Below are 16,293 nucleotides of genomic sequence, written 5' to 3'. Positions count from 1 at the left end.
TTGTCCTATAATCCATGTCCTCGTTGAACACTAGAGGCCCTAACAAAGCTGTGAATTTCACTTTTGCTTTTTTTTTTTTTGGGGGGGGGGTATATTATAATATGTATAGGCAGGCCCCTTAAGGGGCAGTCCCTTGGATCCTATGACAACCAAAGCAAATTACTTAAGGAAAGGGGGAGGTTGGAGAGGGGCATGTCTTTGAATAAAACAGCCTGCCGAGTCCTGCCAGCACATTCAAGGAGCTGCAAAACTTCACATCTGTTGGAAAGAAACACGCTAGACTTACTCTCTAAAGCCATTCATTAACTAAGTGGAGTGAGAGAGAAAAAAAACGAAAGAAGCAAAAGTTTAATCTGCAGATTAGACTGAAAGCTACGTTTTGTAAAAGGGCGCCTGCCGATTTAAAGTTTTGCACAAAAGTACCAGGAGTACAAACTTTGGGAAAACATTCGCACTTTTTTGTCTTGGTAGAATTTTCTGCTGATTGCAACGCTAATTGTGTCCATTCAGCAGTTTGTAAACGGGACCGCAGTCATTAAACAAAGTTAAAAAGAAAACTCGGGGTAGTTTTTTTCCGGATTAGGAAAAGTGCTCATTCCTGACATGCAGAGTTACAAATATGACAAGGCGATGGTTCCTGAGAACAGAAATGGTGGGAATCCAACGTTAAACAGCCAGGGGGACAAAAGTAAGAAGGTGCTGCTCATCTGCCTGGACTTCGTGTGCCTCATTGTAGGTGAGTGTGTTTAACTGCTGGACCGTCTGTAGTAAGGCTCGTAGACTTTGTGCAACGTATGCCTGAAATACTGTAGTGCAATAGTGAATCACACAGACTGTTGTTTTCTGTTATTAAAATAAGAAATAATAGTACAGTACTTTCGGGTAGTAGAAAGGGCAAGGGAGCATACTGTTATAAGCCATCCCCGTCATTCATTTCTAACTACAGTCTGCTGCATAAGTTAATACTAAGGATTGTTTTCTTCCAGGGCTGCCCCCCCCCCCCCCCCCATCGTACTCCTATCTTGACTCTGTGCCTCTGCATCTCTGTAGCGTCACATAATACTTAAGAAAACAATATGTACTTTCAAATGTGAACTCCTGAATGGTCCAGGTAATTAAACTGGCATTACTCTTAGTTAACGTTAAACATGATTTTTACCAATAGATGCATGATCAACTGCTTTAGTAGTGACTACGGAAGAGTTTCCTCAATGCCCGTAATTACTGGTAATCTATGTAAAAAAAAAAAATAATTACTTTTTATTTGATTACTTAATTGAAACCTTGACATCAAATTGCAGTAGTTTGCTTTCTTGGCACCAAGGAATACTGATTATCCATTACAGTGTCTGCACTTTCAGTGGAAAAGCCATAGGTTAGAAATTAAATTTTAACTAGAAAGTTTTAGAAGTCCAAAATAATTTTTCTGTTCACTTTTAGCAAGAACCTTTAGTTAATGTGCACGTTAATACTTGCACAGTATATGCTGTCAGAAACTTTTTTCTGCATACTGTGTTCCTCTGCATTCTGTTACTGTATATGCTTTGCACATCTGGTCTGTTTCAAGTTGCAGTCAGTGTAAATCAAAATAAAGTCTACAGACACTGAAAGTTTAAAAAGGCTTACTTTGGCTCAGCAATAAAAGAAATGATCAGTGTAACAGATATTCTTGTGTTGAGCAGCACTCATTTGCAGTTGCTTAGCATAACAGTGATCTACCAACTTTTGATTTCTCAGGTGTTGGGAGTAACCAAGTTATTTAAAAAGCATCCAAGAGTTGCATATAGGATTCCCATGGATTCTTTGCAGTGTTTCACATCCATTCACCAAAACCCACAGAATTACCAGAGCCTCTTTGCCTTCTTGTCAACTATCCTTGATTATTTTAATCATAATTTTCATTTATAATTTTTCCATTTTCCTTCTAAAATTTGCCACTTTTTGCAGTTGAATACAGTCAACAAAGAAAGATAAATTAAGATAATTCTTAAAGCTACATGCTTCTTTTTGCCTTAGAAAATGTAAACTGATCCACATTTTCTTATTCTGTTAGCTTTTAAAATCAAGTACTACTGGTAGTTAAAATGTCCCTGATTTGGTACCTTTGTCCCTGATTAGTTTTGGCTTTTTCTTTTACCTGCAGATAAATGAAGATGCACTGAAACCTGGCTGCAACTCGTGAAGTAAATCCCATCATGTACGCATAAACACACACACACACACACACACACACACACACACACACACACACACACACACACACACACAAAACAGATTTTGCAGAAACTGCTGTGTACAGACAGAATAAGGTCTAGTGAAAAGTATTCAACTTCACAGGTCAAGTAGTTATAGCATATGAGTAATGACAACCATTTGTAAAGTTATAAAAGGTTAAGAGGTGCAGTTGGGTTTGCAGAGGATGTATGTTGTCCTACAGCAGGAAAGCTCCCTATGAAATGTGAATACTGTAATATTAAAAGAAAGAAAAAAAAACATCTCATACATCTCCGGATGAATTAAAACAAACAATAAAGCTTTGTTAACCTAAAACTGTGAAGGTTGGGCATCGGGCTGGCAACTTGGCACCATAAAAAATCTACTGCCACTCATTAGCAGACTGGAGTTCTGCTGTGGTGACCCCTAACTGGGAAAAGCCGAAAAGATAAACAAACAAACCAGCAAGGTAAAATAGTACTGATTCTTTAATACAATCTTTTTAAATTATTTCAGCTGCAACCACTAAATGTGCTACACAGCTGACAACCTGTCCATTCCCATTTATATTCTTTTTAGCTGTCATGCTGTTTAGCCTAACAGCATACATTTTTTTTCAATAGGATGGTTGCGTAAAACAGTCCATGATCCAAGCGAAGTTCTGTTGTAGACACGTTGTTTACTCGGAATTTGTTACTACCACAGAAGAAAAGATGCATTTACAAATTTGCAGTCCCGTTAGACTTGATGTGTATATGTTTACAGGTAACAAACAATTGCAAATTACTGCAAATTAAATGTAGTTAATTTATAGCATTTGTAGCACCTGACAAGTAGGCAATGTTAAGTGTACAGCAACATAAATATGTGTACACCACCTTAGTTGTGGCCTTTTCTATTAGTTTGTTAACCAAGTAAGCCTGAGAGGCACAATTCAGCAGATGGAAACAGAGGAATGCTAATCCAAAACACCTAGATGAATTTTGACAGCAGCCTGTAAAATAAACCTGTGTCCCTATAAAATATGTCATGATCATGTGGCCATATACTCATCTATTTGGTACTGTGTACTGATTCAGATACAGGTAAAATATCACTATGGTTTAAACTGAGTGCTTGATTTGCTGAGTGTGGAAAACTGAAAGCTTGGGCAAAGGATTTGTCTGCATAATATGTTTTATGACTTTGTGCTGTAATGCTTTATTTTGACATGATGTATCACTTAAGTGATTTTTATTCTTCAGTTGACTTTGGAATCTCTTAAGTTTTAATGGAGTCAGAAAAAAGCCCATTAGCACAGGTAAGATGATAATTGTCTAAAAGATTTTTGGAGTCCTTCCATTCGATATGAAGAGTAATTAAAAGACTGAAAACAAAACCAGTATTCAGTAATATGCTCACAAGTTCACAATTCAGAATCACTCCCACTTTACACACACACACACACACACACACACACACACACACACACACACACACACACACACACACACATTTGCTCTTACATGAGTGTGTGGGGGGGGTGAGAGAGAGAGTGTGTGTGTTTATAAACGTGTGTAGCCACATTTAAAATAAACTAGATAATATTTGGTTTGTGACCGTTGCAAATGTAAACAGCATCTTTTTCCCTGCAAATGCAATTTTGCATGAAGACCTAAGAATCAGAAGTCATTACAAGTAATGATGCACTGTGAACAGAGTGAAAATAACAGCATTCTAAAAACTATTAGCAAATCTTGAGTCCTGTTTTGCCATTTCTAATTCAGCTGCTCTTTTTCATTTGTGCTGGTGCAACTGACATGTATTTACTGATGTGCAACATTTTTTTTTTATTTTTCAATTAAGCACTCCAAATTTTTAACTATTCAGATAAGAGGGATCAGTAGAGGTGCAGAAGGGGGATGGGTAGGGACTGCTTAAAAATGGGAAATATTTTCATTCCCTTTTACAGCCTCAGCTGTGCCATCCACCCAAAGTGCATTTAATGGGGTCAGAGTCTTTGACCTGATTCTGTGCTTCAACAGACAAGCTGTACAGGCTTGTAATTAGCTAGCAGTGCCTGTAGAAAGATTTATTTAACTTCTTATAAAAGAGAAAATAAATCTACAACAGCAAGAAAGGGTGTTTTAAATGTAATTTCTTGCTACAGTATTGATGTATATTTGATGTTTGTATAAGTTGTTAATTACATACCAGGATTAATGTAAGTAAGGGAATGAATGGGTCAGCTTTTCCAGTAGAGCTGAATTTTAAAAGTGTATAGCCCATCCAGAGGATAAAATGTAAAGCTTGTCTTCAAGCATTTGAGTAAGACATGACCATAACAGGCTATTTTAACATTTGCTCTAAAGTGCACTTGAAGAAACATCTTTACGGCACGCCATTTGTCTTTTTGCACAAAATCCAATTTTAGGATTAAATGCATTATATGGAGTTTCAAACTTCATAGCCAGTTTTATACATTTTTAATGATTAGAGTAACTTTTATAATTCTTGATTTTTAATTGCATCATTGTAGCTGTTTTATGATTCCTTTGTATCTGTCTTACCTGTGCTATGGTGAAATGGAGTTTAAGATCCAATCCCCAGACAGTGTTTGTTACGAACTAGTATTTAGAATATCACATATAGTATATTACCATGCTTCCATGAAATATCCATTCTATGCTTTATCTTGCCTGCACATCAGTGTTTGTATTTAAAAAAAAATCTGAAAGTTGCTTCAAAAAGTATATATTTCAAATGAACATGTTGTAGTAATTAGCATGTGGCCAGTAAATCTGCTCTGTTTGAAAGACATTACTGAACCTGGTCACATTGTTTACTGAACAATCCTCAGACTTTCAGGTTCTGCATCCATAACCCGAATGGAAAGATGTGTTACACAGCTCAGTGTGTTATCACTGTATCAGAATGAAAAATACTAGCCAGTTAAGAGTCACAAGTGGACATTGGCCTTGTCAGTAAACATTTTATCATATAATTCTTGAAGTACATGCTATATAAGATGTTGTAGCCTTCATGATTAAAGTTGAAAATGATTCATCAAAGGTAGCTTCCATTTATTTATGTAGATCCTGGTTTTAAGCAAATATACAATGTGTTAAAGCTTTTATGCTTTTTAATGACTGTTCTATTATCCATCTGACTACCTGGATAATGGTAGTCACTTGACCATTATTTATCTCAGGAGAACAGCAGTTAAAAAAAAAAAAAAAATATATATATATATATATATATATATATATATATATATATATGTTTAGATTTGAAGTACTTAGTCAAGTCACATGGCTATTACTCACCTGTTTTTGCCACTTATTGGTACAGTAGCTGCATGTTGGGAAAATGAACAGTTTAGTTTAACAACTGTCATTGTAACCTGGCTCAGAAGACTAACAAAACATTCAGGGAAACAGAAAATGCTGGACAATTAGGCTCCCTGTCTTTATTCTGTTGTTGTCCTTCATATTAGATGGCCTGAAATTCATTGACATCCAATATCTTGTTTCTACTTACACCTCTACCCCAAAAAATGTTTTACATTTATTCCACTATGCCTTTAGGAAGGACATTCCATGGATGTACAATGCTGTGTGTGAAACATAATCCTGCACTTCAGCATTATATGGATGTATGTCTGGCAGTTGATGCAGAGGGTTAAGGCTGTCAGCTGTAATTTCTGTGGTCTCCCTGCCCTAATTTGCAAATGTCTGGTCTTGAGCAAGTAATCTAACCTGACATTGCTCCTGGGTCACCCCTGAAAAGTGACTGTGAGTCCAGTGATCCTACACAGATAACAAAATAATATTAGTAGGTTAACATATATTTTTAATTCTTTTTGCCCTATACCTCCTGGCCATGAAGCCTTTAACCAGGTGAATGCTGCCTGTTCTTTCACCAACATAAGTGATTTCATTCAGTGTTTGAATGATAGATATCTAGAAGGGGCCATAATTCAGGAAACTACACTTCTTAACTGAGCTTGATTTTGCAGACCCTCACATTTTTTTCTTGTTCCTCATAAACTTTTTTGTTTTTTTCTGGTAAATCAGTTAGTTAACATGCTACACATCAGAATTTTGTACCTTTTATTGTTCGGAAAATGCATGTTGGTGCAAAAATAGTTGTTCTGTTAATTCTTAAGTGAACTAGAGTAATATTGAAAAATTGCTTTTGAATTTGGGTCTTTGTCTTTTCATTCTTTTTGGCTTTGTCAAGCAATTTCTGAGGAAAGAAGCTGAGAGGTGACCCTAAGGGTACCTTGAGTCCTCACAGGTATCCCAGCAGTGAGGCAACTGTGTGGCTCTAACCTCTCTGTCACTGTGGAGGCCCACAATATCTTTTCCTTGTACCTGTGCTGAATGCTACCATGAGATGACAGATTGTTCATCCAAATGCCCACCCCTAGGCCACTCATTTGTATGTCCATCCCTCTCTTGTGGGTTCACAGGAGTATGTGGCTGACTCCACACCACTTCTCCCCTTAGGGTAGCCATGCCCGTCCTTCCCTGCCAGCTCCAAAATGTGCCAGAGCCACTAACTGAACTTGGGTTTCTGGGTCTTTATCCATCTATGATCCACTCCCTCCCAAACTAGTACCGATTGTCAGACTCTGCTGGACAGAAATAAACATGCAGCAACATTTAGGCATTTTAAGATGTGTATAGACTTACATCAGTAAATGATCACACAACCAATTTGCAGAAGAGTTACAGAACTTTGTTTTCCTTGCTTATAATCTGGATTGGGGATAAGTTAATAGTACTAGTAACTTTGTTTTCCTTGCTTATAATCTGGATTAGGGGATAAGTTAATAGTACTAGTAACTTTGTTTTCCTTGCTTATAATCTGGATTAGGGGATAAATTAATAGTACTAGTAACTTTGTTTTCCTTGCTTATAATCTGGATTAGGGGATAAATTAATAGTACTAGTAACTTTGTTTTCCTTGCTTATAATCTGGATTGGGGATAAGTTAATAGTACTAGTAAACATGGGCTACATGCAGCATTCCCAACAATGTACAGTAAGTCAAAATTTAAGCCTTTAAGAATTAATTTACATGCTTACTGAATATTGATTACTTACCATGGAAGACAATTGTATTAATCCATGAAATGTGGAAATGTGGACAGGATGAGTTGATAATTTTAAAAATATATTGTAGGTAGTTATCAACTAGAATGCTTCTGAAGGGTTTTGGAGTATATCAGATAAGTATTGTGTCACATGCGGTATGACAGTTTACCTTAAATTTGTCAGGATTTTGCTTCAGTTTTACTTAGACATTTCCAGTTTTCTGCTGTATGATTTAAAAGCCCATGCAAGGTCCTGTGTTCTGCTTTTTAGTAGAGTGACATGTGAAAGGCAATAAATTGAGTGGCTACTAAATGTATGACTGATTGATCTCACAGCTGTGTATACTTTTAGTTAATTATACAGCAAATAGTTTAAAACAATTGTTTTCATTCCTTCCCATCCTAATAGGTGCCAAAAGGCTGTTTAAATGGCATGCATGTCTGTTCCTTATTATCATCCATATGTATATTTTATGACTGGAAAATCTTGCTTCTTTGTTAGGTCTTCCAGATGGCAAAATAATATTTGACATTGCATTGTTAAGTGTGTTTATTTTGAAAAGTTAGAGTTATCTGTCCCATGTAGAGTGAATGATCCATTATGTGCAGCTGCAATGGAACCTTCTGACCCAGCCTGTTTCCTGCAGTGTGACAACCCCAGACAGGCTAGGAATAGTGCGATCCAGATTCTAATTTAGTCTTGACAATATAGCACAGATCGTTATGGTTATCAGCCTCTCCATAGCTTCAGTTTAGATTTATAGGTTATCAGTTCATTCTCCACTCACATAGTGTCCATGACACTGTCCATGATACATGACATGACATCAAACCAGTTCTTTTAGGTCACCCCAGAAAGAGGCACTAGAGTCTATATGGGCAGGTATAAAGACTGACAGATAAACTGATAAGTTAGGATTAGTTTATAATTTTGTGGTCTCTCACTAATAGTCAGTGGAACTGAAGAGTCCATACATTAGTAGTGAGGGTGGTACTGTCTGCACTTCTCTAATGCTTGAAGAACAGCTTTGGGTACGCACCCCGTAGGTATATATGTTGTGGTCTAACTGGCATCATGCAAGTTCTTCTCTACTGACTAGTCACCCTCAGCCACTTTTCTTGTAAGTTGCAGTGGGCCTTCAGTACTTCCTCTCCTCCCCACTCTGCATTGTGAGTGGTCATCAACACAGTTTACTACCAGCTCCTTCAAAGGCAGGACAACTTTCATCACTATGTTCAGTCCTGGGACCCCCCTTACTACCAAAGCCTGGTTGTTATTTGCACACATTGGTTCTTTACCACTGGTAATACTCTAAAATGCCCATGAATCCTGATGTACAGTTTCTGTTAAGATATGCCTTGTCAGACAGTGTAAAGTAGACCTTAATTTACAATGATGGGGAGCAAAATGTGTGCTCAAGATCCCATCAGGTTGTATCATTTACTTTGCAACCACGGATAAGTTAACACCTCTGTCCAACAGTTCATATATTGAATGAAAAATAACTCACAAAATGTATTTGTTTCTTAGTTACCCTTTGGTAGTTATGTTGGTTTCCCTTCTGTAGGTATGTCATTAAATGTAATTTCTTATCAAATATGTAATTGCATCATGTATGTAGTAACATAAGCACATATATACTTTTGCCAAGTCTCACACTGGTTCCAGCTAATATTGCTTGTTTCAGTACGTAAGAATTTTAATTATATTTAAACAGTCAGTGGAACTGTGGGATCATTTCTCCACAAAGTATTTATAAAGGTAATTTCTAGGGTAATACTCTGGGATCACAGTGTGAAGAGGGAAGAAAAGGAGTTACTGAATTCATTAAAGATATTTTAATGGTCAGCACATTCATGATATCATATCTTTAATAGCCAGCAAAGGGGAGAACTATACAGCCATGAGATGGCATTAAGAACTTCCTTTGTCTAAGCACTAGCTTAGTGCTAGGGGCTGAGCTGAAATACCAACAACAGTTAAACTATTAGGTAACACATCTATCCAGAAAAGGTGACCTATGGATTAACAAAATGGCTGCCATGATCCCTGTTACTCAAAATAATGATCTCGGTGCACAGTGCCGGATCAAAACTGCTAATGTTGTAGCAAGATTGTAATTAGGCTTTGCAGTTCAACAGCAAGTGATACGCCTGCAGTAAGAGAAGGGCATCTTCAACAGATGTTTCCAGAGGCACTAGAGTTAATAAAAGAGTCACAGATTCCACAGCAGACCTGCAAATACTTTAAAAATAATAGTCATTTTAACTCTTGTTTAACATAAATCTAAAAATAGAATTTAGCTGTCTGCCTAACTCATTATGATCCACTACTCCTATTCGTTTTCCAGGTAGTTTCCTGATATAACATGCTGTATAACTGAGACACATATCTTTAATCATGTTTCATGGCCTCTCTTTTTCTGCAGTCACTTGAATCCTGTTACTTCTGAATCAAGTATGGATTTCTATGTCTTCAATTCAGCTGAGATACTCTAATGTCAGTTTTCCAAGTGTTTCTTAGTTTCATGGTTTTGGTTGTTACTCTGTTTGCACCTTATCAGCCAACAATGTACACAGACTCCATAGCACATTGAAAACTCCTCAGGGCCTACCCACTGATATAGTTCATTTTTAAAGGAGATTTTGGTACCAGAACTCCTTACTTTTAAAGGGTGCTTGCTCCAAGAACTAACCAAAGAGTGGATCAGAAATTATTTTCTCCTAGACAATGTAAATATGAGTATTTTAAAAGTGCAGTTGTGTTCTTTAGCTTCTTGTCATGTTATTGTGTGTTCAATTGCCCATTCAGTGCTTTTGTAGGCTGAATACAAACTGCCTGTAATGCATCACAGGCTAGCAGGGATGCACATGACTTCTGCCAGTATGTGCTTGAGACATAAAGCAACTTTAGAAGGCTCCCCCTAATCCTGTTGGGAACACACAACATCTGTATAAGCATTTTTCAGCATCTGTTGGAAATATATAGCAGATAAATGTGTTCTTTCTGAATGTCAGTCAGTACAGCTAATTTTGTTTAATTTTCACATATTCATCCATCAATCTATTAGTAAAACTGTTTGCCGTGTTGAATGCTGCAGGATTGCCCAGACTTCCCCTGTCTTAAGCACTAGTTTTCATTTCATTATGCTGAATACCCAACTGTTTTGAAGCAAGCTGAGATATATTTTTTCCAGAGCAAGTGCTGGGTCTCTGCTCTGGTTAGTTTCCAAGAAAGATCCCAAAATATATAAACTCATATGGTGAAAATGCTGCCACCTCCCCTGCAGAAAGTAATCCACCCTTTTTTTCCAAGAAGTAACCATGACCTAAACACTGGAGGTGTTGATTCTATTCCCAGCCTTTTCATACTCACCAGAAACTGCCCAGTGCACTCAAAGACTTGATCATGGTTACCTGATGCTGACAGGATGGCATCACCCAGAAATAAGGATGCTATCCTAATGCCTTCCAGCTACATACTGATGAAACCATGGCTGTAACTTGATACTCTTTCAGAAAAAGTCATGTAGACGATAAAGATGATGCAAACCTTTGGTAGAGTCTTACACTTACCTTAAATGTAGTTATTTAATGCTTAGAATGCCTACACAACTGCAGCTCTTCAAAAATAATTACTGAATGGCATGCAACTGCAGTAGCTCTGGGAAACCATACTGTTGTCCCATAAGACAGTTTGGTATGGATAGCCTTGTACTATTCCATGTCCAAACACCACATCTAGACAGTGCTGGCAACCTCCATTACAACCAACGTTGCAATCCTGTTTTCAGAGTCCTGAAACATAGCTTTGACTACTGGATGAACTTTCTTTTCCAGACCTTGTTATAGGTTTTCTCATGTAAGTAGAGAAGCATGTTCCCTCTATAAGGTGAACACACCCTGAAATCCTCCTTTTCAAAAATGATGACCACAACCCCAATTTGTATGTTCATCATTGAAAAGGAGTGTTATCCATGATACTCCAATGTGTTGAGTACCATAAACATTTCTGGATGGACCTTATCCAGTTCAGCAAGTCTAGCCTTGCCACAGAAGAATTGTTTTAAAACTACAATTGACATCATCTATAAAATGGATCTAGTCTCATTAGTTGAGAGTGCTCTCAAATAAGTGCTTTGGATTTAAAAGACTCTCTAAATATTTCTTACAGGTTCTAGCAATATCTCCCATTATGATTAGAGACTCTGTACTCTTGCTGTGATCAGCTTGGACAGTGTCTTGCTTCCCCTTTTTAAATTAATGAAATGTTTGCCAGAACCTCTTTGAGAATGAAGTCATTCTGAATGGACATTCCAAGTACCCTTTAAAGTCAGACCTTCTCTGGTGACATACACAAGTTTTGCCTTCCTGCACCTGTCAGTATCTATTGGCCAAGTTTGGAGAACCTGAACCCATTGCAAGGGAGGCTTCTTTCTTTACCTTGATGGTTTCCCTTCACTACCAGTGGTTTGCAGATTTGCTGCTATGACAAGAACCATCTGACTTTTAACTACAGTGTCTTACTGCTGCCTGATGTATTAAGGCCTCTAACCTCCAAAAATGACCCAGTAACTTAGTACTACTAATCCATGAACCTATGTAGATAAGATAAAATCTTCTAGAGGTGACAGCTGAACTTATCCCACACAGAGGCATTCCTAGCACACCCTCCATGATGGATAGGTTTTCTGAGTCTTGACATCTGCCAGTCCAGTTATCTTACCATCTCAATAGCAAGTGGTGATTAAGTTACAGCTGGGCATCTCTTTTGAACTGATTACAAAGGTCAGATGGCCTCAGTTGTGGTAGCACAACTGTAAAGTTGGCCATTGACCTTTATCTCAATGTGGTTTGGTGCCAGGCCTACATGAACATCCTTGTGCTGGACAGTATGGTTTATTGTGAGCAATACTTGACTGTTGCAGAAGTCCTAAGATAAAAAATAATTCACCCATCATGTTCAGATCATGTAAGTGGTTCCTCCAAGTCATGCCTCTGCACCTTGCTTCTTCAGCTCCTGCATGGTTAAATTCACTGTAGTGTCAGTAACTGGAACCCAGTCAAGTTCCACATATGCAGTCCATATGAAAGCTTGTTACTCTGATCCACTTTTAGGTGACTATACCCAAGTAACAGGTAGTTTGCCATTCTCTGACTCACAGACAACCCTCAAAGACTGCCAACTGTGTAGCATATAACCAGGAAAATTGTGAGTATTGCCACACCTGCCTACATATTCACCAGAAGGTCAACTCCAGAGAAAGAGTGATATTACTCGCTCGAGAAGTCTGGTTAGGTAACCTTAGATGTTTGTAGAGACAAGGTCAACTTATAGTCTGTCTGGAGGTTTTCAGCAATCCATAGAAGCTCTGATTCTTCTTTAAAAGTGAGGTTATTCTCTATGTCCCAAGAACCATTTACAACTGTCATGGTGTAGTCCAACTCGATTTAACCTACTATAAGATGTCACAGTTGTGGCACTGCATCCCTTCCTTACATTTCATCTCGCAGGTGATGAGCCCAAATGAGGGCTGCAAAGTTTTTGTATTTCTTTTTGGTCTGAGCCTACTCAGGCTATGTCAGTTACCTGAATAGTAACCAAGTAGAGAGAAATAACATACCCAGTTATGTCTCAGATTGTGAGTCCCAGTTTTTCAGTTTTGTATGTGGTCCTTTGGTCCTATAATTGCACAATCAAGGGGGTTACAGTTTGAATCACTTGTCATCTTCTTGGATTTCTGAATTTCAGTATAAAATGGAATGGGCTATGCTGATTTTGCCAAAGAAATACATCTTTGTACGGTGGAAGAATGCTCCTGCAACAGCATTTCAACTATGGATTCTGTTCTTGAACAATCTCTATGACAATTAGTTATATTATACTAAACAGAGATACTCCTTAGTCTTTAATAAAATCCACACTGGTCATGCTAATTGCATAAAGAGGGTTAGTCAGTTAGTGCAATGCCAAGAAAATGCAATTAAGAAGCACATATGGTCGCAATGAAAAAGACATCAGTATTGTGTCATTACCATGTCTCTGAATCAAACTCTACTGCTGTCAGACCTGACCATGCTAGTGCTTTTAGTAGTGGCCTATGCATCAAATTAGCAAAGGCACCCCCTGCATGCATAAACACATTCAGATACACACACACTCACACACACACACTCACTCCCTCATTTCCCTACTTATCCCTCTTAATGTGACCACATGGGCTCATGGACATACACACACACACACACACACACACACACACACACACACACACACACACACACAGGCACACATATCCACTCACACATTTCCCTACTTATACCTTCCAGTTTGACCGCACAAGCACGTGCACACACACACACACACACACACACACACACACACACACACACACACACACACACACGTGCACCACATGCACATTCACACAACCTCATTCCTGCTCCTACAAACATGCACAAACCTTCAAACATGTACACACACTAATACAAATGCCACTCTTATGTCTTTACTGACCTTGCATGCACTTGTAAGTATTCCACAGGAGTAAATAGATGACTGCCATGTTTTTACGATGGCCACGTTTTCCTCCTACAGTAAAATTTTATAAAGCTGGATGATTTTCTGAATCATCTGGCAGAAAAGCCACTGGCATTTTCAGAGGTGAGCACATGGCTCATTAGCATTAGCCACTTAGGTGGTCTTTCACATTAGCATGTAGATTTTCCTGTGAGATTGCGTTTCATGCTGAGGTCTCCATGAGTGGAAAACCTTAGTGGCAGAGCTGTCTGTAAATTAGAAAGGCTTAGCACAATTCAGAAGGCTGTGTTGTCTTCCACATCACGCTAAGCCTTTTTGAATCTCAGGGAATCTTTGACATCACCCCAAGCCTTTCTGATTCTCTGAGACTCTTCCACATCACCCCAAGCCTTTCTGAATCTCAGGGACTCTTCCACATCACACCAGGCCTTTCTTAATCTCAGGGACTCTTCCACATCACACCAAGCCTTTCGGAATCTCAGGGACTCATGATTACTGCTGGATGGGCATTGGTTCTTAGTTTTCCAATAAGTTTATACTAAGTTTCAAATCATATTCTGCACTTCTGTTTCAGTAATGATTTGTATAAATTGCTGTCATATAGTGACATAGATGCTTGCTTGTTTTTCCAACAAAGCTTGTAAGTTGACATAAATATTATACTAAAAGCAAGTCACTTTTACTCTGTCTCTCTGTATCTCTATCTCTAGTGACTTCATTTTCAAATTTTTAGCAATATCTGACAAATATGTACTGCTTGCAAGGATATGAGAAAACAAAAAAAAATGCATAACTGTTTTAGGTGTGTCTATATTAGCAGTACAAAAGGGGATGAGGTCAGGATTTAGCCTCTCCAGTGGCATAGATGGCTAAAGTCCTGACTAAGACCTAGGTGACCCAGGTTTGATTAGTGGCTTAGGCAGCTGATGGGATTGTAGGTAGGGATGGGTGTGTTCATCCTGTGTGGGAGGGTACATATCAATAACACCCCTAAGGGAAGATGTAGTGCAAAGAGGATATTTGCCCCTGGATGTAGTTGACAAGCATAGAGGTCACAGGACACCACATGTAATGAGGATTTTGGGCATTATTCAATGACTGAAACAGTTCATGATGCATGAGCAAGAAGAGCAGGAAGCATTAAGTGTACCTCTCAACCTCATAGAGTAAGAAATTAAGACAAAGCCAAAATTAATGGTGGGACAAAACCAGGGATGGATTTTAATTACTCCTCCTACAAACATAGAAAGTCACTAGCGTAGTAGGTTTTGCACTGCTCTGTATTTTTTGATGGGTGTGAAAGTGTGAAGTGCTAATATGTGGCATTGATGACTGACTGTAATCATCCATAACATACCATGACAGGAAAGAGCAGACATCAGGGATGTTCTAACAACACACGGACAGGTATGAGGTGTGTATATATGTAGATGTATACATATCTCTCTTCCTATATATATATATATATATATCTATATATCTATATATATATATATATATATATATATATCTATATATATATATATATATATATATATATATATATATATATATATATATATGGATCTATATTATATTCTCGAATGTCGACAATGTCGAATCTGACATTGTTGACACGAGAATATCGAATGCTCAGAATCTCAAGCGTATACAAAAACAAAACCAAAAAAGAAAAAAAGTACCATAACGGGTTTAAGCAAGGGGGCAAGCCTTGTTGCACCCCCCACCCCCCCCGCTGCTTAAATATACCAACTCTAAGACCGCACTACATTGCAGTAAACAGAAATCACCCCTTATAGAGATTTTTGTTTACATGCTCGAGATTCTGAGCGTTCGGTATTCTCGTTTCGACAATGTCAGATTCGACATTGTTGACATTCAAGAATATAGTATAGGCCATATATATATATATATATATATATATATATATCTATATATATAAAGTGTGTGTGTGTTTTTGAATGTGTGTATCTTGTGTGGAACAGGAAAGGAGGTGCCTGTGCTAACATAATGCACTGGCTTTCACTGTTGACTACCACAGGGAAAGTGCTGATCTGCACTCACAGTTGTTAACAGCAATTTAGAGACATGCAGATTAGCTGACATTGAGGTCTTTCCTTGTGGCTAACACATCCTTGAATTTACTAGTGCCACATCATGTAAACGGGTCTTTTTACTGCAACCCCAAACAGGAGTGGTGAGGTTCTGCCTGAATCTGTGGGAATGTGCACATTCTTTTAGAGCATAAAAAAACAAAACAATTTCAGGTAATTTGTAAGCAGTGTATGTGAGCTGAAGATCGTGAAGTGTCTCCCGCAATATGTTTTTCAAATTTAGCCTGAAAAATCTGTCACAAGAAATGTTATGAAAATAGGAATTATTTATTAGAAAAAACACAAGAATACTATACCAATAAAAGCACATTTGTAAAAGGCAAGCTTTGCTTGAGTAATATGGT

At 37.9% G+C, this 16,293-nt stretch overlaps 1 protein-coding gene across 1 annotated transcript in view; it reads left to right on the top strand.

Annotated features, from left to right (window-relative positions):
* Positions 1 to 217: 217 nt before the first annotated feature.
* Positions 218 to 16,293, top strand: part of PLPP3 (phospholipid phosphatase 3) — a 130,078-nt gene continuing 114,002 nt past the window's right edge. The window contains exon 1 of the mRNA XM_044085509.1: positions 218 to 736. Coding sequence (XP_043941444.1) covers positions 604 to 736 — 133 coding nt within the window. The 5' untranslated portion in view covers positions 218 to 603. The remainder of the gene's footprint in view (positions 737 to 16,293) is intronic.

Source organism: Protopterus annectens, chromosome 10.part0, assembly GCF_019279795.1.
Source record: "Protopterus annectens isolate FY-2018-M chromosome 10.part0, PAN1.0, whole genome shotgun sequence".
Lineage (NCBI taxonomy): Eukaryota > Metazoa > Chordata > Ceratodontiformes > Protopteridae > Protopterus > Protopterus annectens.
This window is presented reverse-complemented; position numbering and strand designations above follow the sequence as displayed.